At 56.6% G+C, this 27,271-nt stretch overlaps 1 protein-coding gene across 2 annotated transcripts in view; it reads right to left on the bottom strand.

Moving 5' to 3' along the window:
• The window catches only part of PREB (prolactin regulatory element binding), a 28,550-nt gene extending 11,095 nt beyond the window's left edge, over positions 1-17,455 (bottom strand). Inside the window, exons 1-8 of one of the 2 annotated variants that reach the window (XM_073673676.1) lie at positions 17,302-17,455; positions 15,947-16,099; positions 15,671-15,857; positions 11,113-11,333; positions 6,865-6,945; positions 6,643-6,767; positions 4,696-4,869; positions 1,533-1,605 (exon numbers count right to left, since the gene is read on the bottom strand). In XM_073673676.1, coding sequence (XP_073529777.1) covers positions 1,533-1,605; positions 4,696-4,869; positions 6,643-6,767; positions 6,865-6,945; positions 11,113-11,333; positions 15,671-15,857; positions 15,947-16,081 — 996 coding nt within the window. In that variant the 5' untranslated portion in view covers positions 16,082-16,099; positions 17,302-17,455. The remainder of the gene's footprint in view (positions 1-1,532; positions 1,606-4,695; positions 4,870-6,642; positions 6,768-6,864; positions 6,946-11,112; positions 11,334-15,670; positions 15,858-15,946; positions 16,100-17,301) is intronic. The other variant, XM_073673677.1, reaches the window with a different exon arrangement.
• Positions 17,456-27,271: the final 9,816 nt, after the last annotated feature.

The raw sequence follows: 27,271 nt of genomic DNA, 5'->3' as shown, positions 1-27,271 counted from the left end.
AGCATGGGTGGGTAAAGGAGGAGGAGGAGAAGGGAGAATGGGGGTACAGGAGGAGGAGAATGGAGCAGGGGGGTGCAGGAGGAGGAGAATGGAGCAGGGGGGTGCAGGAGGAAGAGAAGGAAGAAGGGGGTGCAGGAGGAAGAGAAGGAAGAAGGGGGGGTGCAGGAGGAAGAGAAGGAAGAAGGGGGGTGCAAGAGGAAGAGAAGGAAGAAGGGGGGTGCAGGAGGAAGAAGGGGGGGTGCAGGAGGAAGAGAAGGAAGAAGGGGGGTTGCAGGAGGAAGAGAAGGAAGAAGGGTAAAAGAGGAAGAGAAGGAAGCATGGGAGTAAAGGAGGAAGAAAAGGAAGCAGGGGGGTAAAGGAGGAAGAAAAGGAAGCAGGGGGGTAAAGGAGGAAGAAAAGGAAGCAGGGGGGTAAAGGAGGAAGACAAGGAAGTAGGAGGAAGACAAGGAAGCAGGGGGGTGCAGGAGGAAAACAAGGAAGCGCGGGGGTGCAGGCGGACGAGAAGGAAGCAGGGGGGTGCAGGCGGAAGAGAAGGGCGCGGAGGGAAAAGGCGGAAGAGAAGGGCGCGGAGGGAAAAGGCGGAAGAGAAGGAAGCAGGGGGGTGCAGACGGAAGAGAAGGGCGCGGAGGGAAAAGGCGGAAGAGAAGGGCGCAGAGGGAAAAGGCGGAAGAGAAGGGCGCGGAGGGAAAAGGCGGAAGAGAAGGGCGCGGAGGGAAAAGGCGGAAGAGAAGGGCGCGGAGGGAAAAGGCGGAAGAGAAGGGCGCGGAGGGAAAAGGCGGAAGAGAAGGGCGCGGAGGGAAAAGGCGGAAGAGAAGGGCGCGGAGGGAAAAGGCGGAAGAGAAGGGCGCGGAGGGAAAAGGCGGAAGAGAAGGGCGCGGAGGGAAAAGGCGGAAGAGAAGGGCGCGGAGGGAAAAGGCGGAAGAGAAGGGCGCGGAGGGAAAAGGCGGAAGAGAAGGGCGCGGAGGGAAAAGGCGGAAGAGAAGGGCGCGGAGGGAAAAGGCGGAAGAGAAGGGCGCGGAGGGAAAAGGCGGAAGAGAAGGGCGCGGAGGGAAAAGGCGGAAGAGAAGGGCGCGGAGGGAAAAGGCGGAAGAGAAGGGCGCGGAGGGAAAAGGCGGAAGAGAAGGGCGCGGAGGGAAAAGGCGGAAGAGAATGGAGAGGAGAAGAATAGAGAAGACAGAGGGATTTGAGGAGGAGGATAAAAAGAAGGATAAAGGATAGCATAAAAAGATGCATAAACACAAGGTAGAGGAGACAAAGCATCATCAGAACCACATAAATACACAATAAACTGCACTTTAATCCTAGAAGTAAGCATCTTTCCACTGAGCTCAGCCCCATCTCTGCTCATCATGACCGATCTCTACAGGTTTAATCTGTAATTTGCCGCGTGAATGGATGGCACATAAATCATAATTTATAGTCCAATCTGAGGTGTAGGCTCACTAGCGCCCCCTGTGCTAGTGCTTCACATGAAGCCCCACAAAGCACCACAAGAGCCCTCAACATCTTTCCACCCAATGCAACATACAAACCTTAAGAGAAAAAGAAATGTAGATGGCGACAGAGCCGGTGACGGAGCCCAGACCCAGGAATGTTCCGCAATCACTGTAACAACCAAGTAACATGGAATTATCAGAACATGGAGCAGAGGAGATCCACGAGGAAGGAGTCATCAGCAGGAAGAGATAAGACGTCAGCAGGAAGAGAGAAGACGTGCGGGAGAGGAGTCGTCAGCAGGAAGAAAGAAGACGTGCAGGGGAGGAGTCGTCAGCAAGAAGAGAGAAGACGTGCGGCGGAGGAGTCGTCAGCAGGAAGTGAGAAGATGTGCGGTGGAGGAGTCATCAGCAGGAAGAGAGAAGACGTCAGCAGGAAGAGAGAAGACGTGCGGGGGAGGAGTCATCAGCAAGAAGAGAGAAGACGTGCGGCGGAGGAGGAGTCAGCAGGAAGAAAGAAGACGTGCAGGGGAGGAGTCGTCAGCAGGAAGAAAGAAGACGTGCAGGGGAGGAGTCGTCAGCAAGAAGAGAGAAGACGAGCGGGGGAGGAGTCATCGGCAAGAAGAGAGAAGACGGGCGGGGGAGGAGTCATCAGCAGGAAAAGAGAAGACGTGCGGAGGAGTCGTCAGCAGGAAGAGAGAAGACGTGCGGGGGAGGAGTCGTCAGCAGGAAGAGAGAAGACGTGCGGGGGAGGAGTCGTCAGCAGGAAGAGAGAAGACGTGCGGGGGAGGAGTCGTCAGCAGGAAGAGAGAAGACGTGCGGGGGAGGAGTCGTCAGCAGGAAGAGAGAAGACGTGCGGGGGAGGAGTCGTCAGCAGGAAGAGAGAAGACGTGCGGGGGAGGAGTCGTCAGCAGGAAGAGAGAAGACGTGCAGGGGAGGAGTCGTCAGCAGGAAGAGAGAAGACGTGCGGGGGATGAGTCGTCAGCAGGAAGAGAGAAGACGTGCGGGGGAGGAGTCGTCAGCAGGAAGAGAGAAGACGTGCGGGGGAGGAGTCGTCAGCAGGAAGAGAAGACGTGCGGAGGAGGAGTCGTCAGCAGGAAGAGAGAAGAAATGCGGGGGAGGAGTCAGCAGGAAGAGAGAAGACGTGCGGCGGAGGAGGAGTAAGCAGGAAGAGAGAAGACGTGCGGCGGAGGAGGAGTCAGCAGGAAGGGAGAAGACGTGCGGTGGAGGAGTCATCAGCAGGAAGAGAGAAGACGTCAGCAGGAAGAGAGAAGACGTGCGGGGGAGGAGTCAGCAGGAAGAGAGAAGACGTGCGGGGGCGGAGTCAGCAGGAAGAGAGAAGATGCGCGGGGGAGGAGTCAGCAGGAAGAGAAGACGCGCGGGGGAGGAGTCATCGGCAAGAAGAGAGAAGACGTGCGGGGGAGGAGTCATCGGCAAGAAGAGAGAAGACGTGCGGGGGAGTCGTCAGCAGGAAGAGAGAAGACGTGCGGGGGAGGAGTCATCGGCAAGAAGAGAAGACGTGCGGGGGAGGAGTCATCGGCTAGAAGAGAGAAGATGTGCAGGGGAGGAGTCATCAGCAGGAAGAGAGAAGCCGTGCGGAGGAGGCGTCAGCAGGAAGAGAGAAGACGTGAGGGGGAGGAGTCAGCAGGAAGAGAGAAGACGTGCGGAGGAGGAGTCATCAGCAGGAAGAGAGAAGACGTGCAGGGGAGGAGTCGTCAGCAGGAAGAGAGAAGACGTGCAGGGGAGGAGTCGTCAGCAGGAAGAGAGAAGACGTGCAGGGGAGGAGTCGTCAGCAGGAAGAGAGAAGACGTGCAGGGGAGGAGTCGTCAGCAGGAAGAGAGAAGACGTGCAGGGGAGGAGTCGTCAGCAGGAAGAGAGAAGACGTGCAGGGGAGGAGTCATCGGCAGGAAGAGAGAAGACGTGCGGGGGAGGAGTCAGCAGCAGGAAAAGAGAAGACGTGCGGAGGAGTCGTCAGCAGGAAGAGAGAAGACGTGCGGGTGAGGAGCCGTCAGCAGAAAGAGAAGACGTGCGGAGGAGGAGTCGTCAGCAGGAAGAGAGAAGTGCGGGGGAAGAGTCACCAGCAGGAAGAGAGAAGACGTGCGGGGGAGGAGTCACCAGCAGGAAGAGAGAAGACGTGAGGGGGAGGAGTCACCAGCAAGAAGAGAGAAGACGTGCGGGGGAGGAGTCATCTGCAGGAAGAGAGAAGACGTGCGGGGGAGGAGTCAGCAGCAGGAAGAGAGAAGACGTGCGGGGGGAGGAGTCATCAGCAGGAAGAGAGAAGACGTGCGGGGGGAGGAGTCATCGGCAAGAAGAGAGAAGACGTGCGGGGGAGGAGTCATCGGCAAGAAGAGAGAAGACGTGCGGGGGAGGAGTCATCGGCAAGAAGAGAAGACGCGCAGGGGAGGAGTCATCGGCAAGAAGAGAGAAGACATGCAGGGGAGGAGTCATCGGCAAGAAGAGAGAAGACGAGCGGGGGAGGAGTCATCGGCAAGAAGAGAGAAGACGTGCGGGGGAGGAGTCATCAGCAGGAAAAGAGAAGACGTGCGGGGGAGGAGTCGTCAGCAGGAAGAGAGAAGACGTGCGGGGGAGGAGTCGTCAGCAGGAAGAGAGAAGAAATGCGGGGGAGGAGTCGTCAGCAGGAAGAGAGAAGAAATGCGGGGGAGGAGTCGTCAGCAGGAAGAGAGAAGAAATGCGGGGGAGGAGTCATCAGCAGGAAGAGAGAAGACGTGCGGGGGAGGAGTCATCAGCAGGAAGAGAGAAGACGTGCGGGGGAGGAGTCACCAGCAGGAAGAGAGAAGACGTGCGGGGGAGGAGTCACCAGGAAGAGAGAAGACGTGCGGGGGAGGAGTCACCAGGAAGAGAGAAGACGTGCGGGGGAGGAGTCATCAGCAAGAAGAGAGAAGACGTGCGGGGGAGGAGTCATCGGCAAGAAGAGAGAAGACGTGTGGGGGAGGAGTCATCGGCAAGAAGAGAGAAGACGTGCGGGGGAGGAGTCAGCAGCAGGAAGAGAGAAGACGTGCGGGGGAGGAGTCATCGGCAAGAAGAGAGAAGACGTGTGGGGGAGGAGTCATCGGCAAGAAGAGAGAAGACGTGCAGGGAGGAGTCATAAGCAAGAAGAGAGAAGACGTGCAGGGAGGAGTCATCAGCAAGAAGACATGTTGGGGATAAGCCAAGAAAAAACAAACCAGAAGCCCCATAATGTGGGTGGAGTTATTAATAACAGAAAGCGGAGATGTGAACCCTGAGTAAGCAGCGTCCTTGCCTTACTGCCAGGCAGGAGATGACCTCATTACCACACGGCTCGGTGAGGAGTGGCAGGAAGCTCTGTCCATCCCACTTGGTGATGTAACACGGCGGAGGGCGGCGTTCTCTTTTGTGAGGGATCTGCACTGTGTAGAAACGGAGACTTTTCTTCTGGTCCAGGACCTTCCCAAACCTGGAGATTGTGAAGAATATCAGTGTATCCTGTTTGGCAGGGGATTATAATGGTCTACAGTGTACAAAGGTAACCGGACACTGCTTCAGCTAAGAAAAAAGGAGGGGGCAGAGAGACAGTGAGTGACAAATGTCTCATAGCAGCTCTCAGACAAGGAGCTGCTACAGGAAGACCCCCTGTGGACCCAAGCCAGGCAGCATTCCCTTTGTGTCAGATAATTATAATTCAATAACGAGTTATGGGAATGCGATACATCCCAGCGATACACCAAATAGATTTTTGGAATCACAAGAACATGAGGAATGTCATCCGGCTTCCAGCACAGACTAGCGCGTAGGGATGGGGAGATACACTGCACAGCCTTTCGAAAAAAAAACTAGGGTCACTGTGTTTGGTCTCCAAGCGTAGCAGGGGCCCGGCTGGATCCGATGACACCAGAATCGGCTCCCTAGGACCGTCCATTAAAGAAGTACAGCCCATTTTAGCTTTTGGAGCTTATAGCTGGAAGAGGTCAGGGGTGGAGACTTAGGTCCAGCCCAGCGGGCAGAAGGGGGAGTGACCCAGAGAGGTTAAGAGCTCCAGTAGCTATGGCCCATGGTCCTTTTTCTCTGGGAGGTCGCGACAATACATCGTGTGAGGGAAGGCACAGAAAAGAGAGAGGGAACCACAAGCCTCCCATGTGGCAGCCCCTCCCCCGCAAGCCAGGACTTCCATCTAACTGGTAACTGACTCTTAATAACTGCTTAGGTCTTTTGTACCACTACTATTGTGTTTGCATCCCGGACCATTATGTATGTATATCCCTTATGTATATAGTGTATTGTCTAGTGGTCCCTTAAGGCGATTAAATATATAATTTGACCTTGGGATGCACTTTTATCTTGATCCACGAATCCTCACGTCCAGTGTTCCATCCAACGAACACGCTACCGGGGTTGGTTCCTGGTCCGATATAATTCCCCGGTCATAGCGGGAATTATATTTAATAGGAACTGGTGGCAGCTCTATCAGGCCCACAAGGTTCTGCTTCACTGGGGCTAGTGAAGGGGCCTCTCAGGGGTGTGAGCGAGTGTGGTGCCACGTCAGTGACTGAGTGGGCCACCTCTTCTCACTCCTAGTACCTTCCTGTACCCGTTTGGACAGGGGTTGTCTGTGTAGCACTGTACTAATTTGACCTTAAGTGTCCCCGAGAGGTCCAGAATGTCACGTTGGTGCAAAGGGCTGATCCGTATCACGTGATCTGTCTGATGTAATTGTGACGTCAGGCGGGTGGCGAGGTGCGGATCCTTCACAAATGGTGGCAGAGGTGGGATTCTGTGGGGTCTCTCTGGTGCCATTCTTCACAGAGATGTATAGCCACTCCTCAGTATACTGACTCCACCCAGAAGATAGAACTCCACCCCCAAACACAATCTACTCCTCATATACTCAACCCAGAAGAGGACCACCCACAACCACAGCCCACCCCCAAATCCTGACTCCACCCTAAATAGGACCACCCCCAACAACCACCCACTCCCTCATATACTGACTCAACCCTGAAGAGGACCACTCCCAACCACAACCCCTAATATACAGACTCCACGCAGAATAGGATCACCTCCAACCCATACCCTCATATCCTGATTCCACCATGAAAAGGACCGTCCTTAACCACAACCCACCCCCATAGCCTGATGCCACCATAAATAGGACAACTCCCACCAACCCCCTCATATACTGACTCCACGCCAATCCCTGCCCTTTCCCCATAACCCGCTGGCCCCTTCTCACCTGCAGGCACGGTATTTATACATTTTGTCAGGGATATTGGGCAGATTTTCATTCCAGCTGAGCTCAGACAGAAGTTGGTCGGACTCCCAGACACAGCAGCGGAAATCCTGGCCGACAGTCACCACCTGTAGAGTTGACGGTTGTGTGTCCATCAGACTTAATTATGCTCGCCTCAAATTCATACTATGACCCCATCACCCCTCCCCCCACCACCCAGGTCACCTTATTATCAGGGCTGACAGCGATGTCCTCGATTTCTCCTTCATGCGCTTTGAAATCAAAAAGTTTTTTCATTCCTGGAAACTAAAAGATGAAGAAAATATGAGCGAGAAACCAACTGAGACAAGAGCCCCGCGCCCTGCCCGATAACATCACTGCCAGGAACCTCCCACAACCAAGAGAAGAGCCCCACGCCCTGCCCGATAACATCACTGCCAGGAACCTCCCACAACCAAGAGAAGAGCCCCACGCCCTGCCCGATAACATCACTGCCAGGAACCTCCCACAACCAAGAGAAGAGCCCCGACCTCTACACGGTGACATCACTGCCAGGAACCTCCCACAACCAAGAGAAGAGCTCAGCACCCTGCCCGATAACATCACTGCCAGGAACCTCCCACAACCAAGAGAAGAGCCCCACGCCCTGCCCGATAACATCACTGCCAGGAACCTCCCACAACCAAGAGAAGAGCCCCGCGCCCTGCCCGATAACATCACTGCCAGGAACCTCCCACAACCAAGAGAAGAGCCCCACGCCCTGCCCGATAACATCACTGCCAGGAACCTCCCACAACCAAGAGAAGAGCCCCACGCCCTGCCCGATAACATCACTGCCAGGAACCTCCCACAACCAAGAGAAGAGCCCCGACCTCTACACGGTGACATCACTGCCAGGAACCTCCCACAACTAAGAGAAGAGCCCCGCGCCCTGCCCGATAACATCACTGCCAGGAACCTCCCACAACCAAGAGAAGAGCCCCACGCCCTGCCCGATAACATCACTGCCAGGAACCTCCCACAACCAAGAGAAGAGGCCCGCGCCCTGCCCGATAACATCACTGCCAGGAACCTCCCACAACCAAGAGAAGAGCCCCGCACCCTGCCCGATAACATCACTGCCAGGAACCTCCCACAACCAAGTGAAGAGCCTGGACCTCTACACGGTGACATCACTGCCAGGAACCTCCCACAACCAAGAGAAGAGCCCCGCACCCTGCCCGATAACATCACTGCCAGGAACCTCCCACAACCAAGAGAAGAGCCCCGCGCCCTGCTCGATAACATCACTGCCAGGAACCTCCCACAACCAAGAGAAGAGCCCCGCACCCTGCCCGATAACATCACTGCCAGGAACCTCCCACAACCAAGAGAAGAGCCGGACCTCTACACGGTGACATCACTGCCAGGAACATCCCACAACCAAGAGAAGAGCCCCGTGCCCTGCCCGATAACATCACTGCCAGGAACCTCCCACAACCAAGAGAAGAGCCCCGCACCCTGCCCGATAACATCACTGCCAGGAACCTCCCACAACCAAGTGAAGAGCCTGGACCTCTACACGGTGACATCACTGCCAGGAACCTCCCACAACCAAGAGAAGAGCCCCGCGCCCTGCCCGATAACATCACTGCCAGGCACCTCCCACAACCATGAGAAGAGCCCCGCGCCCTGCCCGATAACATCACTGCCAGGAACCTCCCACAACCAAGAGAAGAGCCCCACGCCCTGCCCGATAACATCACTGCCAGGAACCTCCCACAACTAAGAGAAGAGCCCCGCGCCCTGCCCGATAACATCACTGCCAGGAACCTCCCACAACCAAGAGAAGAGCCCCGCGCCCTGCCCGATAACATCACTGCCAGGAACCTCCCACAACCAAGAGAAGAGCCCCACGCCCTGCCCGATAACATCACTGCCAGGAACCTCCCACAACCAAGAGAAGAGCCCCGCGCCCTGCCCGATAACATCACTGCCAGGAACCTCCCACAACCAAGAGAAGAGCCCCACGCCCTGCCCGATAACATCACTGCCAGGAACCTCCCACAACCAAGAGAAGAGCCCCACGCCCTGCCCGATAACATCACTGCCAGGAACCTCCCACAACCAAGAGAAGAGCCCAGACCTCTACACGGTGACATCACTGCCAGGAACCTCCCACAACCAAGTGAAGAGCCTGGACCTCTACACGGTGACATCACTGCCAGGAACCTCCCACAACTAAGAGAAGAGCCCCGCGCCCTGCCCGATAACATCACTGCAAGGAACCTCCCACAACCAAGAGAAGAGCCCAGACCTCTACACGGTGACATCACTGCCAGGAACCTCCCACAACCAAGTGAAGAGCCTGGACCTCTACACGGTGACATCACTGCCAGGAACCTCCCACAACCAAGAGAAGAGCCCCGCGCCCTGCCCGATAACATCACTGCTAGGAACCTCCCACAACCAAGAGAAGAGCCCCGCGCCCTGCCCGATAACATCACTGCCAGGAACCTCCCACACCCAAGAGAAGAGCCCCGCACCCTGCCCGATAACATCACTGCCAGGAACCTCCCACAACCAAGAGAAGAGCCGGACCTCTACACGGTGACATCACTGCCAGGAACATCCCACAACCAAGAGAAGAGCCCCGTGCCCTGCCCGATAACATCACTGCCAGGAACCTCCCACAACCAAGAGAAGAGCCCCGACCTCTACACGGTGACATCACTGCCAGGAACATCCCACAATCAACAGAAGAGCCCCGTCCCCTGTTCGGTGACATCACTGCCAGGAACCGACGTCAACCAAGAAAGGAGATCTGCCCTCTGTCCTATGATATCACTGACAGGAACCTCCTACAAGTGAGAGAAGAGCGCCATCCACTAGTGACATCACTGCCGGGAACGAACCGAGAAAAGATATCACTGCCAGGAACTAGCCACAACCAAGAGAAGAGCCTTGGCCCCCTGATATCACTACCAGGAACCAACCGAGAAAAGAGCCCCGTCTGCTGACATCAGTGCCAGAAAGGTTGAGGACCAGTGTATGACCACAATGGTGGAGCTCCGCAGCTGCCAAGGAGAGTACAGATGGAGTGCCCAGTCTGCAGCCCCATGACCAGGGGTGGAGGAGCAGTGTATGACCACAGTGGTGGAGCTCAGCAGCTTCCGGGACTGTACAGATTGAGCGCTCACCCTGTAGCCCCATGACCTGGGATGGAGGAGCAGTGTATGACGCATGTGGTGGAGCTCAGCAGCATCCGGGATTGTACAGATGGAGCGCTCACCCTGTAGCCCCATGACCCGACGGTGGAAAAACAGTGTGTGACCACGGTGGTGGAGCTCAGCAGCTTCCGGGACTGTACAGATGGAGCGCTCACCCTGTAGCCCCATGACCCGACGGTGGAAAAACAGTGTATGACCACGGTGGTGGAGCTCAGCAACTTCCGGGACTGTACAGATGGAGTGCTCACCCTGTAGCCCCATGACCCGACGTTGGAGGAGCAGTGTATGACGCATGTGGTGGAACTCAGCGGCTTCTGGGACTGTACAGATGGAGCGCTCACCCTGTAGCCCCATGACCCGACGATGGAGGAGCAGTGTATGACCACGGTGGTGGAGCTCAGCAGCTTCCGGGACTGTACAGATGGAGTGCTCACCCTGTAGCCCCATAACCCGAGGGTGGAGGAGCAGTGTATGAAGCATGTGGTAGAGCTCAGCAGCATCCGGGATTGTACAGATGGAGCGCTCACCCTGTAGCCCCATGACCCGACGGTGGAGGAGCAGTGTATGACGCATGTGGTGGAGCTCAGCGGCTTCTGGGACTGTACAGATGGAGCGCTCAACCTGTAGCCCCATAACCAGACGGTGGAGGAGCAGTGTATGATGCATGTGGTGGAGCTCAGCAGCATCCGGGATTGTACAGATGGAGCGCTCAACCTGTAGCCCCATGACCCGGGGTGGAGGAGCAGTGTGTGATGCATGTGGCGGAGCTCAGCGGCTTCTGGGACTGTACAGATGGAGCACTCAACCTGTAGCCCCATAACCAGACGGTGGAGGAGCAGTGTATGATGCATGTGGTGGAGCTCAGCAGCATCCGGGATTGTACAGATGGAGCGCTCAACCTGCAGCCCCATGACCCGGGGTGGAGGAGCAGTGTGTGATGCATGTGGCGGAGCTCAGCGGCTTCTGGGACTGTACAGATGGAGCACTCAACCTGTAGCCCCATGACCTGACGGTGGAGGAGCAGTGTATGACCACAGTGGTGGAGCTCAGCAGCGCCCTGGGACTGTACAGATGGAGCGCTCACTCCTGACGGTGGAGGCATTTTCCCTTGGTTTCTGGTCACACATCTTCTAGGCTCTGGGGACTCTCTGGCTGTGCTCCGTTAGGTTCAGCCTCCAGATCTCTCACTAAGTACCACTCCACCTACATTATCTACCATTGGATCTGCACTATTCACATGCCCCCCCCAGGATGGAGTACCTACCTCCCACACACGCACAAATCCGTCGGCTCCCCCCGTCAGCAGCTTGGTAGAGTCCACATTAAAGCACACTGCCTTTTGTAGAGTGTCAGGACTGAAGTCTGTCTGTACCACTGTCACAGGGTGCAGGGAGATCTCAGGAGTCTCATCCTTTATGCCGCCCCCTGAGGCCTCCGAGTGACTCTTAGAAGGTTTCCTCTTCCTTGATCCCCGATCATTGATCCCTGAGACCAAAAAACTCATTAGTCCAAACTATACCGGAACCACCAGCACCGCGGGGAATGGCTACTGGATGCAAGTGCCTGGAGATCAGTGGTAGTCTGGAGAGCGCGTGTGAAACAGGAACGCTCGATCTCCGGGAGGGGGGAAAAGTATCAGCCCTGGGGAGGGTGAACGCTCGATCTCCGGGAGGGGGGAAAAGTATCAGCCCTGGGGAGGGTGAACGCTCGATCTCCGGGAGGGGGGAAAAGTATCAGCCCTGGGGAGGGTGAACGCTCGATCTCCGGGAGGGGGGAAAAGTATCAGCCCTGGGGAGGGTGAACGCTCGATCTCCGGGAGGGGGGAAAAGTATCAGCCCTGGGGAGGGTGAACGCTCGATCTCCGGGAGGGGGGAAAAGTATCAGCCCTGGGGAGGGTGAACGCACGATTTCCGGGAGAGGGGAAAAGTATCAGCCCTGGGGAGGGTGAACGCACGATTTCCGGGAGAGGGGAAAAGTATCAGCCCTGGGGAGGGTGAACGCTCGATCTCCGGGAGGGAGGGGATAAAGAAACAGCCCCGGGAAGTGTGAACGCTCGCTCTCCGGGAGGGAGGGGGGGAATCAGCCCTGGGGAGGGTGAACGCTCGATCTCCGAGAGGGGGAAAAAGGATCAGCCCCGGGGAGGGTGAACGCTCGCTCTCCAGGAGGGAGGGGGTAAAGAATCAGCCCCGGGGAGGGTGAACGCTCGCTCTCCGGGAGGGAGGGGGGGAATCAGCCCCGGGGAGGGTGAACGCTCGCTCTCCGGGAGGGAGAAGGGAAAGAATCAGCCCCGGGGAGGGTGAACGCTCGCTCTCTGGGAGGGAGTGGGGGGAAGAATCAGCCCCGGGGAGGGTGAACGCTCGCTCTCCCGGAGGAAGGGTCAGCCCCGGGGAGGGTGAACGCTCGCTCTCCCGGAGGAAGGGTCAGCCCCGGGGAGGGTGAACGCTCGCTCTCCCGGAGGAAGGGTCAGCCCCGGGGAGGGTGAACGCTCGCTCTCCCGGAGGAAGGGTCAGCCCCGGGGAGGGTGAACGCTTGCTCTCCCGGAGGAAGGGTCAGCCCCGGGGAGGGTGAACGCTCGCTCTCCCGGGGGAAGGGTCAGCCCCGAGGAGGGTGAAAGCTCGCTCTCCCGGGGAAAGGGTCAGTCCCGGGGAGGGGATGGGGGTGAGAATCAGCCCCGGGGAGGGTGAACGCTAGCTCTCCGGGAGGTGGTAAAGAATCAGCCCCGGGGAGGGTGAACGCTCGCTCTCCGGGAGGGAGGGGGGGGGGCGGGATCAGCCCCGGGGAGGGTGAACGCTCGCTCTCCGGGAAGGGGGAGAGGAATCAGCCCCGGGGAGGCTGAACGCTCGCTCTCCGGTAGGGAGGGGGTAAAGAATCAGCCCCGGGGAGGGTGAATGCTCGCTCTCTGGGATGGAGGGGGGGGGGGAAATCAGCCCCGGGGAGGGTGAACGCTCGCTCTCCGGGAGGGAGGGGGGTGAGGGGGGAATCAGCCCCGGGGAGGGTGAACGCTCGCTCTCCGGGAGGGAGGGGGTAAAGAATCAACCTCGGGGAGGGTGAAGGCTCGCTCTCCGGGAGGGAGCAGGTAAAGAATCAGCCCCGGGGAGGGTGAACGCTCGCTCTCCGGGATGGAAAGGGGGGGGGGGGAATCAGCCCCGGGGAGGGTGAACGCTCGCTCTCCGGGATGGAGGGGGGAGAATCAGACCCGGGGAAGGTGAACGCTCGCTCTCCGGGATGGAGGGGGGGGGGGGAATCAGCCCCGGGGAAGGTGAACACTCGCTCTCAGGGAGGGGGTAAAGAATCAGCCCCGGGGAGGGTGAACGCTCGCTCTCCCGGGGAAAGGGTCAGCCCCGGGGAGGGTGAACGCTCGCTCTCCCGGGGGAAGGGTCAGCCCCGGGGAGGGTGAACGCTCGCTCTCCCGGGGGAAGGGTCAGCCCCGGGGAGGGTGAACGCTCGCTCTCCCGGGGGAAGGGTCAGCCCCGGGGAGGGTGAACGCTCGCTCTCCCGGGGGAAGGGTCAGCCCCGGGGGAAGGGTCAGCCCCGGGGAGGGTGAACGCTCGCTCTCCCGGGGGAAGGGTCAGCCCCGGGGAGGGTGAACGCTCGCTCTCCCGGGGGAAGGGTCAGCCCCGGGGAGGGTGAACGCTCGCTCTCCCGGGGGAAGGGTCAGCCCCGGGGAGGGTGAGCGCTCGCTCTCCCGGGGGAAGGGTCAGCCCCGGGGAGGGTGAACGCTCGCTCTCCCGGGGGAAGGGTCAGCCCCGGGGAGGGTGAGCGCTCGCTCTCCCGGGGGAAGGGTCAGCCCCGGGGAGGGTGAGCGCTCTCTCTCCTGGAGGAAGGGTCAGACCCGGGGAGGGGATGGGGAGAATCAGCCCCGGGGAGGGTGAACGCTCGCTCTCCGGGAGGAGGGGGGGGGGGGGAAGAATCAGCCCCGGGGAGGGTGAACGCTCGCTCTCCGGGAGGGAAAGAATCAGCCCCGAGGAGTGTGTACGCTCGCTCTCCGGGAGGGAGGGGGGGAGAATCAGCCCCGAGGAGGGTGAACGCTCGCTCTCCGGGAAGGGGGAGAGAATCAGCCCCGGGGAGGGTGAACGCTCGCTCTCCAGGAGGGTAAAGAATCAGCCCCGGGGAGGGTGAACGCTCGCTCTCCGGGAGGGGGGGAAAGAATCAGCCCCGGGGAGGGTGAACGCTCGCTCTCCGGGAGGGGGAGGGGGAGAATCAGCCCCGGGGAGGCTGAACGCTCGCTCTCCGGGAGGGGAGGGGGGTAAAGAATCAGCCCCGGGGAGGGTGAGAGAATCAGCCCCGGGGAGGGTGAACGCTCGCTCTCCGGGAGGGAAGGGGGGGGGGTACAGAATCAGCCCCGGGAAAGGTGAACGCTCGCTCTCCAGGAGGGGGTAAAGAATCAGCCCCAGGGAGGGTGAACGCTCGCTATCCGGGAGGGGGTAAAGAATCAGCCCCGGGGAGGGTGAACGCTCGCTCTCCGGGAGGGAGCAGGTAAAGAATCAGCCCCGGGGAGGGTGAACGCTCGCTCTCCGGGAGGGAGCAGTTAAAGAATCAGCCCCGGGGAGGGTGAACGCTCGCTCTCCGGGTGGGGGTAAAGAATCAGCCCCGGGGAGGGTGAAAGCTCGCTCTCCGGGAGGGGGTACAGAATCAGCCCCGGGGAGGGTGAACGCTCGCTCTCCGGGAGAGAGGGGGTAAAGAATCAGCCCCGGGGAAGGTGAACGCTCGCTCTCAGGGATGGAGGGGGGAGGGGAAATCAGCCCCGGGGAGGGTGAACGCTCGCTCTCCGGGAGGGAGGGGGTAAAGAATCAAACTCGGGGAGGGTGAAGGCTCGCTCTCCGGGAGGGAGCAGGTAAAGAATCAGCCCCGGGGAGGGTGAACGCTCGCTCTCCGGGATGGAGGGGGGAGAATCAGCCCCGGGGAAGGTGAACGCTCGCTCTCCGGGATGGAGGGGGGGGGGGGGGGGGGATCAGCCCCGGGGAAGGTGAACACTCGCTCTCAGGGAGGGGGTGAAGAATCAGCCCCGTGGAGGGTGAACGCTTGCTCTCCAGGAGGGAGGGGGGGGGGGGAGAGAATCAGCCTCGGGGAGGGTGAACGCTCGCTCTCCCGGGGGAAGGGTCAGCCCCGGGGAGGGTGAACGCTCGCTCTCCCGAGGGAAGGGTCAGCCCCGGGGAGGGTGAACGCTCGCTCTCCCGGGGGAAGGGTCAGCCCCGGGGAGGGTGAACGCTCGCTCTCCCGGGGGAAGGGTCAGCCCCGGGGAGGGTGAACGCTCGCTCTCCCGGGGGAAGGGTCAGCCCCGGGGAGGGTGAACGCTCGCTCTCCCGGGGGAAGGGTCAGCCCCGGGGAGGGTGAACGCTCGCTCTCCCGGGGGAAGGGTCAGCCCCGGGGAGGGTGAACGCTCGCTCTCCCGGGGGAAGGGTCAGCCCCGGGGAGGGTGAACGCTCGCTCTCCCGGGGGAAGGGTCAGCCCCGGGGAGGGTGAACGCTCGCTCTCCCGGGGGAAGGGTCAGCCCCGGGGAGGGTGAACGCTCGCTCTCCCGGGGGAAGGGTCAGCCCCGGGGAGGGTGAACGCTCGCTCTCCCGGGGGAAGGGTCAGCCCCGGGGAGGGTGAACGCTCGCTCTCCCGGGGGAAGGGTCAGCCCCGGGGAGGATGAACGCTCGCTCTCCCGGGGGAAGGGTCAGCCCCGGGGAGGGTGAACGCTCGCTCTCCGGGAGGGAGGGGGGGAGAATCAGCCCCGGGGAGGTTGAGCGCTCGCTCTCTGGGAGGGGGAGAATCAGCCCTGGAGAGGGTGAACGCTCGCTCTCCTGGGGGTCAGCACTGGGGGGTGAGTGCTCACTCACCTGTCTCGTCGTTGCTTCCGTCCTTCTCCCGCTGCTGGTACTGGATGATGTGGCAGGATGCGTCCTGTCCTGCCGCCAGCGTGTCTCCTGTGACCGCCAGGTTCATGGTGGCCCTGGTGTCGGTGTCGTGTGCGTGGAGCAGCGAGGCGCAGAGCCGGCCGGAGATCCGCTCCAGGCGCAGGAAGTGCTGGTAGGAGAACGGTGAGGTCAGTACAGAGATGGCGGGGCTCAGTGGGTTACGGGCGGAGCTTCACTGCGCTAGGAGTGGGCACTTACCAGAGCATTCTTGATGCCAGTCTTAGAGGCTCCTCCCCCACCACCGGTCACCACTGTCCCCGTGTTTCGGTGGAAGCGCACGGTGTAGAGGGGGAAGGGCGCACGGTACAGATCGGGGTGCCGACGTCTCCCCATCTTCACAGAGATCTCCGCCTGGAAAACACAAGAACGCGAGGTGAGCAACGCCAAGATGGCGGACGGCGATGACGACATATTGGGAATAGTAAGCTGGAACTGCAACAAGTTGGCGGACGGCACCAACGGCCCGGGGCAGGACGAGGAGGGGCGGAGCCAACGGCAGGGGGCAGGACGAGGAGGGGCGGAGCCAACAGCAGGGGGCAGGAAGGCGACAACGTCCCGGGACAGGACAAGGGGGGACGGCGCCAACGTCCCGGGGCAGGACGAGGGGGGACGGCGCCAACGTCCCGGGGCAGGACGAGGGGGGACGGCGCCAACGTCCCGGGGCAGGACGGCGCCAACGTCCCCGGGCAGGACGAGGGGGGACGGCGCCAACGTCCCGGGGCAGGACGAGGGTGGACGGCGCCAACGTCCCGGGGCAGGACGAGGGGGGACGGCGCCAACGTCCCGGGGCAGGACGAGGGGGGATGGCGCCTACGTCCCGGGGCAGGACGAGGGGGGACGGCGCCAACGTCCCCGGGCAGGACGAGGGGGGACGGCGCCAACGTCCCCGGGCATGACGAGGGGGGACGGCGCCAACGTCCCGGGGCAGGACGAGGGGGGACGGCGCCAACGTCACGGGGCAGGACGAGGGGGGACGGCGCCAACGTCCCGGGGCAGGACGAGGGGGGACGGCGCCAACGTCCCGGGGCAGGACGAGGGGGGACGGCGCCAACGTCCCGGGGCAGGACGAGGGGGGACGGCGCCAACGTCCCGGGGCAGGACGAGGGGGGACGGCGCCAACGTCCCCGGGCAGGACGAGGGGGGACGGCGCCAACGTCCCCGGGCAGGACGAGGGGGGACGGCCCGGGACAGGATGAGGGGCAGTGCTAATTACATATGGGAGAATAATACATCAGAATCGCAACAAGATGGCGGGCAGAAGAAAGCACTATGCCACACTGAGCATTGCCGCCCTCAGTATCAGCACCAGCCCACCCTGCCCCCAGTATCAGCACCGGACCACCCTGCCCCCAGTATCAGCACCGGTCCACCCTGCCCCCAGTATCAGCACCGGTCCACCCTGCCCCCAGTATCAGCACCGAACCACCTCGCCCCCAGATTCAGCACAAGACAACCCCGCCCCCAGAATCAGCACAAGACCACCTCGCCCCCAAAAAGAGCACAAGACCTCCCCGCCCCCAGAATCAGCACAAGACCACCCCGCCCCCTCTCACCGCTCCGGTTACATTTCACGATACTCCGTCCACTGAGCAGCAGGATCTGACGCCTGACAGAAGCTCTGCGCATGCGCACACACGCCTGACAGAAGCTCTGCGCATGCGCACACAACACAGCAATCCTAAAGCGCATGCTCAGTGGGAAAAAGCTAAAGGAAGGAGCGCATGCGTTAAAGACGTCTATACGGCAGTCCGATACTCAGCAGTTAGAAAAAGCCACGCCCACCAAAAATTACACTGACACGTCAGCGCAGATACAAGGTCTGCACTGCGGCGCCATCTTACCGGAGCCTCGTCAGCGATTGCGGGAGCAGCAACGGCAACATGGCGGCGCCAGACTGTGTGACCACAGGTGGACGAGACAGTGACGAGAAGGGGCCAAAATGTGTACAGACACCAGAGAGGCCATATATACCGCACACAGCAGAGAGGAGGAGTATACAGCACACAGCAGAGAGGAGGAGTATACAGCACACAGGAGAGAGGAGGTGTATACAGCACACAGCAGAGAGGAGGTATATACTGCACACAGCAGAGAGGAGGTATATACCGCACACAGCAGAGAGGAGGTATATACAGCACACAGCAGAGAGGAGGAGTATACAGCACACAGCAGAGAGGAGGAATATACAGCACACAGCAGAGAGGAGGAATATACAGCACACAGCAGAGAGGAGGTATATACAGCACACAGCAGAGAGGAGGTGTATACAGCACACAGCAGAGAGGAGGTATATACCGCACACAGCAGAGAGGAGGTATATACCGCACACAGCAGAGAGGAGGTATATACAGCACACAGCAGAGAGGAGGAGTATACAGCACACAGCAGAGAGGAGGAATATACAGCACACAGCAGAGAGGAGGTATATACTGCACACAGCAGAGAGGAGGAATATACAGCACACAGCAGAGAGGAGGAGTATACAGCACACAGCAGAGAGGAGGTATATACCGCACACAGCAGAGAGGAGGTATATACAGCACACAGCAGAGAGGAGGAGTATACAGCACACAGCAGAGAGGAGGAATATACAGCACACAGCAGAGAGGAGGTATATACTGCACACAGCAGAGAGGAGGTATATACAGCACACAGCAGAGAGGAGGAGTATACAGCACACAGCAGAGAGGAGGAATATACAGCACACAGCAGAGAGGAGGAGTATACAGCACACAGCAGAGAGGAGGAGTATACAGCACACAGCAGAGAGGAGGTATATACTGCACACAGCAGAGAGGAGGTATATACAGCACACAGCAGAGAGGAGGTATATACTGCACACAGCAGAGAGGAGGTATATACCGCACACAGCAGAGAGGAGGAATATACAGCACACAGCAGAGAGGAGGAGTATACAGCACACAGCAGAGAGGAGGTGTATACAGCACACAGCAGAGAGGAGGTATATACTGCACACAGCAGAGAGGAGGTATATACAGCACACAGCAGAGAGGAGGTATATACTGCACACAGCAGAGAGGAGGTATATACCGCACACAGCAGAGAGGAGGAGTATACAGCACACAGCAGAGAGGAGGAATATACAGCACACAGCAGAGAGGAGGAGTATACAGCACACAGCAGAGAGGAGGAATATACAGCACACAGCAGAGAGGAGGTATATACAGCACACAGCAGAGAGGAGGTGTATACAGCACACAGCAGAGAGGAGGTATATACAGCAGAGAGGAGGTATATACAGCACACAGCAGAGAGGAGGAATATACAGCACACAGCAGAGAGGAGGAATATACAGCACACAGCAGAGAGGAGGTATATACAGCACACAGCAGAGAGGAGGAATATACAGCACACAGCAGAGAGGAGGTATATACAGCACACAGCAGAGAGGAGGTATATACAGCACACAGCAGAGAGGAGGTGTATACAGCACACAGCAGAGAGGAGGTATATACAGCACACAGCAGAGAGGAGGTATATACCGCACACAGCAGAGAGGAGGAATATACAGCACACAGCAGAGAGGAGGTATATACAGCACACAGCAGAGAGGAGGTATATACAGCACACAGCAGAGAGGAGGTGTATACAGCACACAGCAGAGAGGAGGTGTATACTGCACACACCAGAGAGGAGGTATATACTGCACACAGCAGAGAGGAGGTGTATACAGCACACAGCAGAGAGGAGGAATATACAGCACACAGCAGAGAGGAGGTGTATACAGCACACAGCAGAAAGGAGGTATATACTGCAGAGAGGAGGAATATACAGCACACAGCAGAGAGGAGGTGTATACAGCACACAGCAGAGAGGAGGTGTATACAGCACACAGCAGAGAGGAGGAATATACAGCACACAGCAGAGAGGAGGTATATACAGCACACAGCAGAGAGGAGGTGTATACAGCACACAGCAGAGTGGAGGAGTATACAGCACACAGCAGAGAGGAGGTATATACAGCACACAGCAGAGAGGAGGTATATACAGCACACAGCAGAGAGGAGGAATATACAGCACACAGCAGAGAGGAGGAATATACTGCACACAGCAGAGAGGAGGAATATACAGCACACAGCAGAGAGGAGGTATATACAGCACACAGCAGAGAGGAGGAGTATACAGCACACAGCAGAGAGGAGGAATATACTGCACACAGCAGAGAGGAGGTGTATACAGCACACAGCAGAGAGGAGGAATATACAGCACACAGCAGATAGGAGGAATATACAGCACACAGCAGAGAGGAGGAATATACAGCACACAGCAGAGAGGAGGTATATACAGCACACAGCAGAGAGGAGGAGTATACAGCACACAGCAGAGAGGAGGAGTATACAGCACACAGCAGAGAGGAGGAGTATACAGCACACAGCAGAGAGGAGGTATATACAGCACACAGCAGAGAGGAGGTGTATACAGCACACAGCAGAGAGGAGGTATATACAGCACACAGCAGAGAGGAGGTATATACAGCACACAGCAGAGAGGAGGTATATACAGCACACAGCAGAGAGGAGGAATATACAGCACACAGCAGAGAGGAGGTATATACAGCACACAGCAGAGAGGAGGTGTATACAGCACACAGCAGAGAGGAGGAATATACAGCACACAGCAGAGAGGAGGTATATACAGCAGAGAGGAGGTATATACAGCACACAGCAGAGAGGAGGAGTATACAGCACACAGCAGAGAGGAGGAGTATACAGCACACAGCAGAGAGGAGGTATATACAGCACACAGCAGAGAGGAGGTGTATACAGCACACAGCAGAGAGGAGGAGTATACAGCACACAGCAGAGAGGAGGAGTATACAGCACACAGCAGAGAGGAGGTATATACAGCACACAGCAGAGAGGAGGAGTATACAGCACACAGCAGAGAGGAGGTATATACAGCACACAGCAGAGAGGAGGAGTATACAGCACACAGCAGAGAGGAGGAGTATACAGCACACAGCAGAGAGGAGGTATATACAGCACACAGCAGAGAGGAGGAGTATACAGCACACAGCAGAGAGGAGGAGTATACAGCACACAGGAGAGAGGAGGTGTATACAGCACACAGCAGAGAGGAGGTATATACTGCACACAGCAGAGAGGAGGTATATACCGCACACAGCAGAGAGGAGGTGTATACAGCACACAGCAGAGAGGAGGTATATACTGCACACAGCAGAGAGGAGGTATATACAGCACACAGCAGAGAGGAGGTATATACTGCACACAGCAGAGAGGAGGTATATACCGCACACAGCAGAGAGGAGGAGTATACAGCACACAGCAGAGAGGAGGAATATACAGCACACAGCAGAGAGGAGGAGTATACAGCACACAGCAGAGAGGAGGAATATACAGCACACAGCAGAGAGGAGGTATATACAGCACACAGCAGAGAGGAGGTATATACAGCACACAGCAGAGAGGAGGTGTATACAGCACACAGCAGAGAGGAGGTATATACAGCACACAGCAGAGAGGAGGTATATACCGCACACAGCAGAGAGGAGGTGTATACAGCACACAGCAGAGAGGAGGTGTATACAGCACACAGCACAGAGGAGGAATATACAGCACACAGCAGAGAGGAGGTGTATACAGCACACAGCAGAGAGGAGGTATATACTGCACACAGCAGAGAGGAGGAATATACAGCAGAGAGGAGGAGTATACAGCACACAGCAGAGAGGAGGTGTATACAGCACACAGCAGAGAGGAGGAGTATACAGCACACAGCAGAGAGGAGGTGTATACAGCACACAGCAGAGAGGAGGAATATACAGCACACAGCAGAGAGGAGGTATATACAGCACACAGCAGAGAGGAGGTGTGTACAGCACACAGCAGAGAGGAGGTATATACAGCAGAGAGGAGGTATATACAGCACACAGCAGAGAGGAGGAATATACTGCACACAGCAGAGAGGAGGAGTATACAGCACACAGCAGAGAGGAGGAATATACAGCACACAGCAGAGAGGAGGTATATACAGCACACAGCAGAGAGGAGGTGTATACAGCACACAGCAGAGAGGAGGAATATACTGCACACAGCAGAGAGGAGGAATATACAGCACACAGCAGAGAGGAGGTATATACAGCACACAGCAGAGAGGAGGAGTATACAGCACACAGCAGAGAGGAGGAATATACTGCACACAGCAGAGAGGAGGTGTATACAGCACACAGCAGAGAGGAGGAATATACAGCACACAGCAGAGAGGAGGAATATACAGCACACAGCAGAGAGGAGGAATATACAGCACACAGCAGAGAGGAGGTATATACAGCACACAGCAGAGAGGAGGAGTATACAGCACACAGCAGAGAGGAGGAGTATACAGCACACAGCAGAGAGGAGGAGTATACAGCACACAGCAGAGAGGAGGTATATACAGCACACAGCAGAGAGGAGGTGTATACAGCACACAGCAGAGAGGAGGAATATACAGCACACAGCAGAGAGGAGGTATATACAGCACACAGCAGAGAGGAGGTATATACAGCACACAGCAGAGAGGAGGTATATACAGCACACAGCAGAGAGGAGGAATATACAGCACACAGCAGAGAGGAGGTATATACAGCACACAGCAGAGAGGAGGTGTATACAGCACACAGCAGAGAGGAGGAATATACAGCACACAGCAGAGAGGAGGTATATACAGCAGAGAGGAGGTATATACAGCACACAGCAGAGAGGAGGAGTATACAGCACACAGCAGAGAGGAGGAGTATACAGCACACAGCAGAGAGGAGGTATATACAGCACACAGCAGAGAGGAGGTGTATACAGCACACAGCAGAGAGGAGGAGTATACAGCACACAGCAGAGAGGAGGAGTATACAGCACACAGCAGAGAGGAGGTATATACAGCACACAGCAGAGAGGAGGAGTATACAGCACACAGCAGAGAGGAGGTATATACAGCACACAGCAGAGAGGAGGAGTATACAGCACACAGCAGAGAGGAGGAGTATACAGCACACAGCAGAGAGGAGGTATATACAGCACACAGCAGAGAGGAGGTATATACAGCACACAGCAGAGAGGAGGAGTATACAGCACACAGCAGAGAGGAGGTATATACAGCACACAGCAGAGAGGAGGAGTATACAGCACACAGCAGAGAGGAGGTGTATACAGCACACAGCAGAGAGGAGGTATATACAGCACACAGCAGAGAGGAGGAATATACAGCACACAGCAGAGAGGAGGTATATACAGCACACAGCAGAGAGGAGGAGTATACAGCACACAGCAGAGAGGAGGAATATACAGCACACAGCAGAGAGAAGGAGTATACAGCACACAGCAGAGAGGAGGTATATACAGCACACAGCAGAGAGGAGGTATATACAGCACACAGCAGAGAGGAGGTGTATACAGCACACAGCAGAGAGGAGGTATATACAGCACACAGCAGAGAGGAGGTATATACAGCACACAGCAGAGAGGAGGAGTATACAGCACACAGCAGAGAGGAGGAGTATACAGCACACAGCAGAGAGGAGGAATATACAGCACACAGCAGAGAGGAGGAGTATACAGCACACAGCAGAGAGGAGGAATATACAGCACACAGCAGAGAGGAGGTGTATACAGCACACAGCAGAGAGGAGGAGTATACAGCACACAGCAGAGAGGAGGTATATACAGCACACAGCAGAGAGGAGGTATATACACCACACAGCAGAGAGGAGGTGTATACAGCACACAGCAGAGAGGAGGTATATACAGCACACAGCAGAGAGGAGGTGTATACAGCACACAGCAGAGAGGAGGAGTATACAGCACACAGCAGAGAGGAGGTGTATACAGCACACAGCAGAGAGGAGGTATATACAGCACACAGCAGAGAGGAGGAGTATACAGCACACAGCAGAGAGGAGGTATATACAGCACACAGCAGAGAGGAGGTGTATACAGCACACAGCAGAGAGGAGGAATATACAGCACACAGCAGAGAGGAGGAATATACAGCACACAGCAGAGAGGAGGTGTATACAGCACACAGCAGAGAGGAGGTATATACAGCACACAGCAGAGAGGAGGAGTATACAGCACACAGCAGAGAGGAGGAATATACAGCACACAGCAGAGAGGAGGTGTATACAGCACACAGCAGAGAGGAGGAATATACAGCACACAGCAGAGAGGAGGAATATACAGCACACAGCAGAGAGGAGGTGTATACAGCACACAGCAGAGAGGAGGTGTATACAGCACACAGCAGAGAGGAGGTGTATACAGCACACAGCAGAGAGGAGGAATATACAGCAGAGAGGAGGAGTATACAGCACACAGCAGAGAGGAGGAGTATACAGCACACAGCAGAGAGGAGGAGTATACAGCACACAGCAGAGAGGAGGAGTATACAGCACACAGCAGAGAGGAGGAATATACTGCACACAGCAGAGAGGAGGAGTATACAGCACACAGCAGAGAGGAGGTGTATACAGCACACAGCAGAGAGGAGGAGTATACAGCACACAGCAGAGAGGAGGTGTATACAGCACACAGCAGAGAGGAGGTGTATACAGCACACAGCAGAGAGGAGGAGTATACAGCACACAGCAGAGAGGAGGAGTATACAGCACACAGCAGAGAGGAGGAATATACTGCACACAGCAGAGAGGAGGTGTATACAGCACACAGCAGAGAGGAGGTATATACAGCACACAGCAGAGAGGAGGTATATACAGCACACAGCAGAGAGGAGGTATATACAGCACACAGCAGAGAGGAGGAATATACAGCACACAGCAGAGAGGAGGTGTATACAGCACACAGCAGAGAGGAGGAATATACAGCACACAGCAGAGAGGAGGTATATACAGCAGAGAGGAGGTATATACAGCACACAGCAGAGAGGAGGAATATACTGCACACAGCAGAGAGGAGGAGTATACAGCACACAGCAGAGAGGAGGTATATACTGCACACAGCAGAGAGGAGGTATATACAGCACACAGCAGAGAGGAGGAATATACAGCACACAGCAGAGAGGAGGTATATACAGCAGAGAGGAGGTATATACAGCACACAGCAGAGAGGAGGAATATACTGCACACAGCAGAGAGGAGGAGTATACTGCACACAGCAGAGAGGAGGTATATACAGCACACAGCAGAGAGGAGGAGTATACAGCACACAGCAGAGAGGAGGTATATACAGCAGAGAGGAGGTATATACAGCACACAGCAGAGAGGAGGAATATACTGCACACAGCAGAGAGGAGGAGTATACAGCACACAGCAGAGAGGAGGTATATACTGCACACAGCAGAGAGGAGGTATATACAGCACACAGCAGAGAGGAGGAGTATACAGCACACAGCAGAGAGGAGGTATATACAGCACACAGCAGAGAGGAGGAATATACTGCACACAGCAGAGAGGAGGAGTATACAGCACACAGCAGAGAGGAGGTATATACTGCACACAGCAGAGAGGAGGAGTATACAGCACACAGCACAGAGGAAGTATATACAGCACACAGCAGAGAGGAGGAATATACTGCACACAGCAGAGAGGAGGAGTATACAGCACACAGCAGAGAGGAGGAGTATACAGCACACAGCAGAGAGGAGGAATATACAGCACAGCAGAGAGGAGGTGTATACAGCACACAGCAGAGAGGAGGTGTATACAGCACACAGCAGAGAGGAGGTATATACTGCACACAGCAGAGAGTAGGAATATACAGCACACAGCAGAGAGGAGGAATATACAGCAGAGAGGAGGTATATACAGCACACAGCAGAGAGGAGGAGTATACAGCACACAGCAGAGAGGAGGTATATACAGCACACAGCAGAGAGGAGGAATATACTGCACACAGCAGAGAGGAGGAGTATACAGCACACAGCAGAGAGGAGGTATATACTGCACACAGCAGAGAGGAGGAATATACAGCACACAGCAGAGAGGAGGTGTATACAGCACACAGCAGAGAGGAGGAATATACAGCACAGCAGAGAGGAGGTGTATACAGCACACAGCAGAGAGGAGGTGTATACAGCACACAGCAGAGAGGAGGTATATACTGCACACAGCAGAGAGTAGGAATATACAGCACACAGCAGAGAGGAGGAATATACAGCAGAGAGGAGGTATATACAGCACACAGCAGAGAGGAGGAGTATACAGCACACAGCAGAGAGGAGGTATATACAGCAGAGAGGAAGTATATACAGCACACAGCAGAGAGGAGGAATATACTGCACACAGCAGAGAGGAGGAGTATACAGCACACAGCAGAGAGGAGGTATATACAGCAGAGAGGAGGTATATACAGCACACAGCAGAGAGGAGGAATATACTGCACACAGCAGAGAGGAGGAGTATACAGCACACAGCAGAGAGGAGGAATATGCAGCACACAGCAGAGAGGAGGTGTATACAGCACACAGCAGAGAGGAGGTATATACTGCACACAGCAGAGAGGAGATATATACAGCAGAGAGGAGGTATATACAGCACACAGCAGAGAGGAGATATATACAGCAGAGAGGAGGAGTATACAGCACACAGCAGAGAGGAGGTATATACAGCAGAGAGGAGGTATATACAGCACACAGCAGAGAGGAGGAATATACTGCACACAGCAGAGAGGAGGAGTATACAGCACACAGCAGAGAGGAGGTATATACTGCACACAGCAGAGAGGAGGAGTATACAGCACACAGCACAGAGGAAGTATATACAGCACACAGCAGAGAGGAGGTATATACTGCACACAGCAGAGAGGAGGAATATACAGCACACAGCAGAGAGGAGGTGTATACAGCACACAGCAGAGAGGAGGAATATACAGCACAGCAGAGAGGAGGTGTATACAGCACACAGCAGAGAGGAGGTGTATACAGCACACAGCAGAGAGGAGGTGTATACAGCACACAGCAGAGAGTAGGAATATACAGCACACAGCAGAGAGGAGGAATATACAGCAGAGAGGAGGTATATACAGCACACAGCAGAGAGGAGGAGTATACAGCACACAGCAGAGAGGAGGTATATACAGCAGAGAGGAGGTATATACAGCACACAGCAGAGAGGAGGAATATACTGCACACAGCAGAGAGGAGGAGTATACAGCACACAGCAGAGAGGAGGTATATACAGCAGAGAGGAGGTATATACAGCACACAGCAGAGAGGAGGAATATACTGCACACAGCAGAGAGGAGGAGTATACAGAACACAGCACAGAGGAGGAATATGCAGCACACAGCAGAGAGGAGGTATATACTGCACACAGCAGAGAGGAGATATATACAGCACACAGCAGAGAGGAGGTGTATACAGCACACAGCAGAGAGGAGGTGTATACAGCACACAGCAGAGAGGAGGAATATACAGCACACAGCAGAGAGGAGGAGTATACAGCACACAGCAGAGAGGAGGAGTATACAGCACACAGCAGAGAGGAGGAGTATACAGCACACAGCAGAGAGGAGGAGTATACAGCACACAGCAGAGAGGAGGAGTATACAGCAC

The sequence above is a fragment of the Phyllobates terribilis genome, unplaced genomic scaffold (genome assembly GCF_046119375.1).
Source record: "Phyllobates terribilis strain yellow unplaced genomic scaffold, ASM4611937v1 Scaffold_3__8_contigs__length_932513732, whole genome shotgun sequence".
Lineage (NCBI taxonomy): Eukaryota > Metazoa > Chordata > Amphibia > Anura > Dendrobatidae > Phyllobates > Phyllobates terribilis.
Note: the sequence above shows the minus strand (reverse complement) of the source record. Positions and strands in the feature narration are given on the sequence as shown.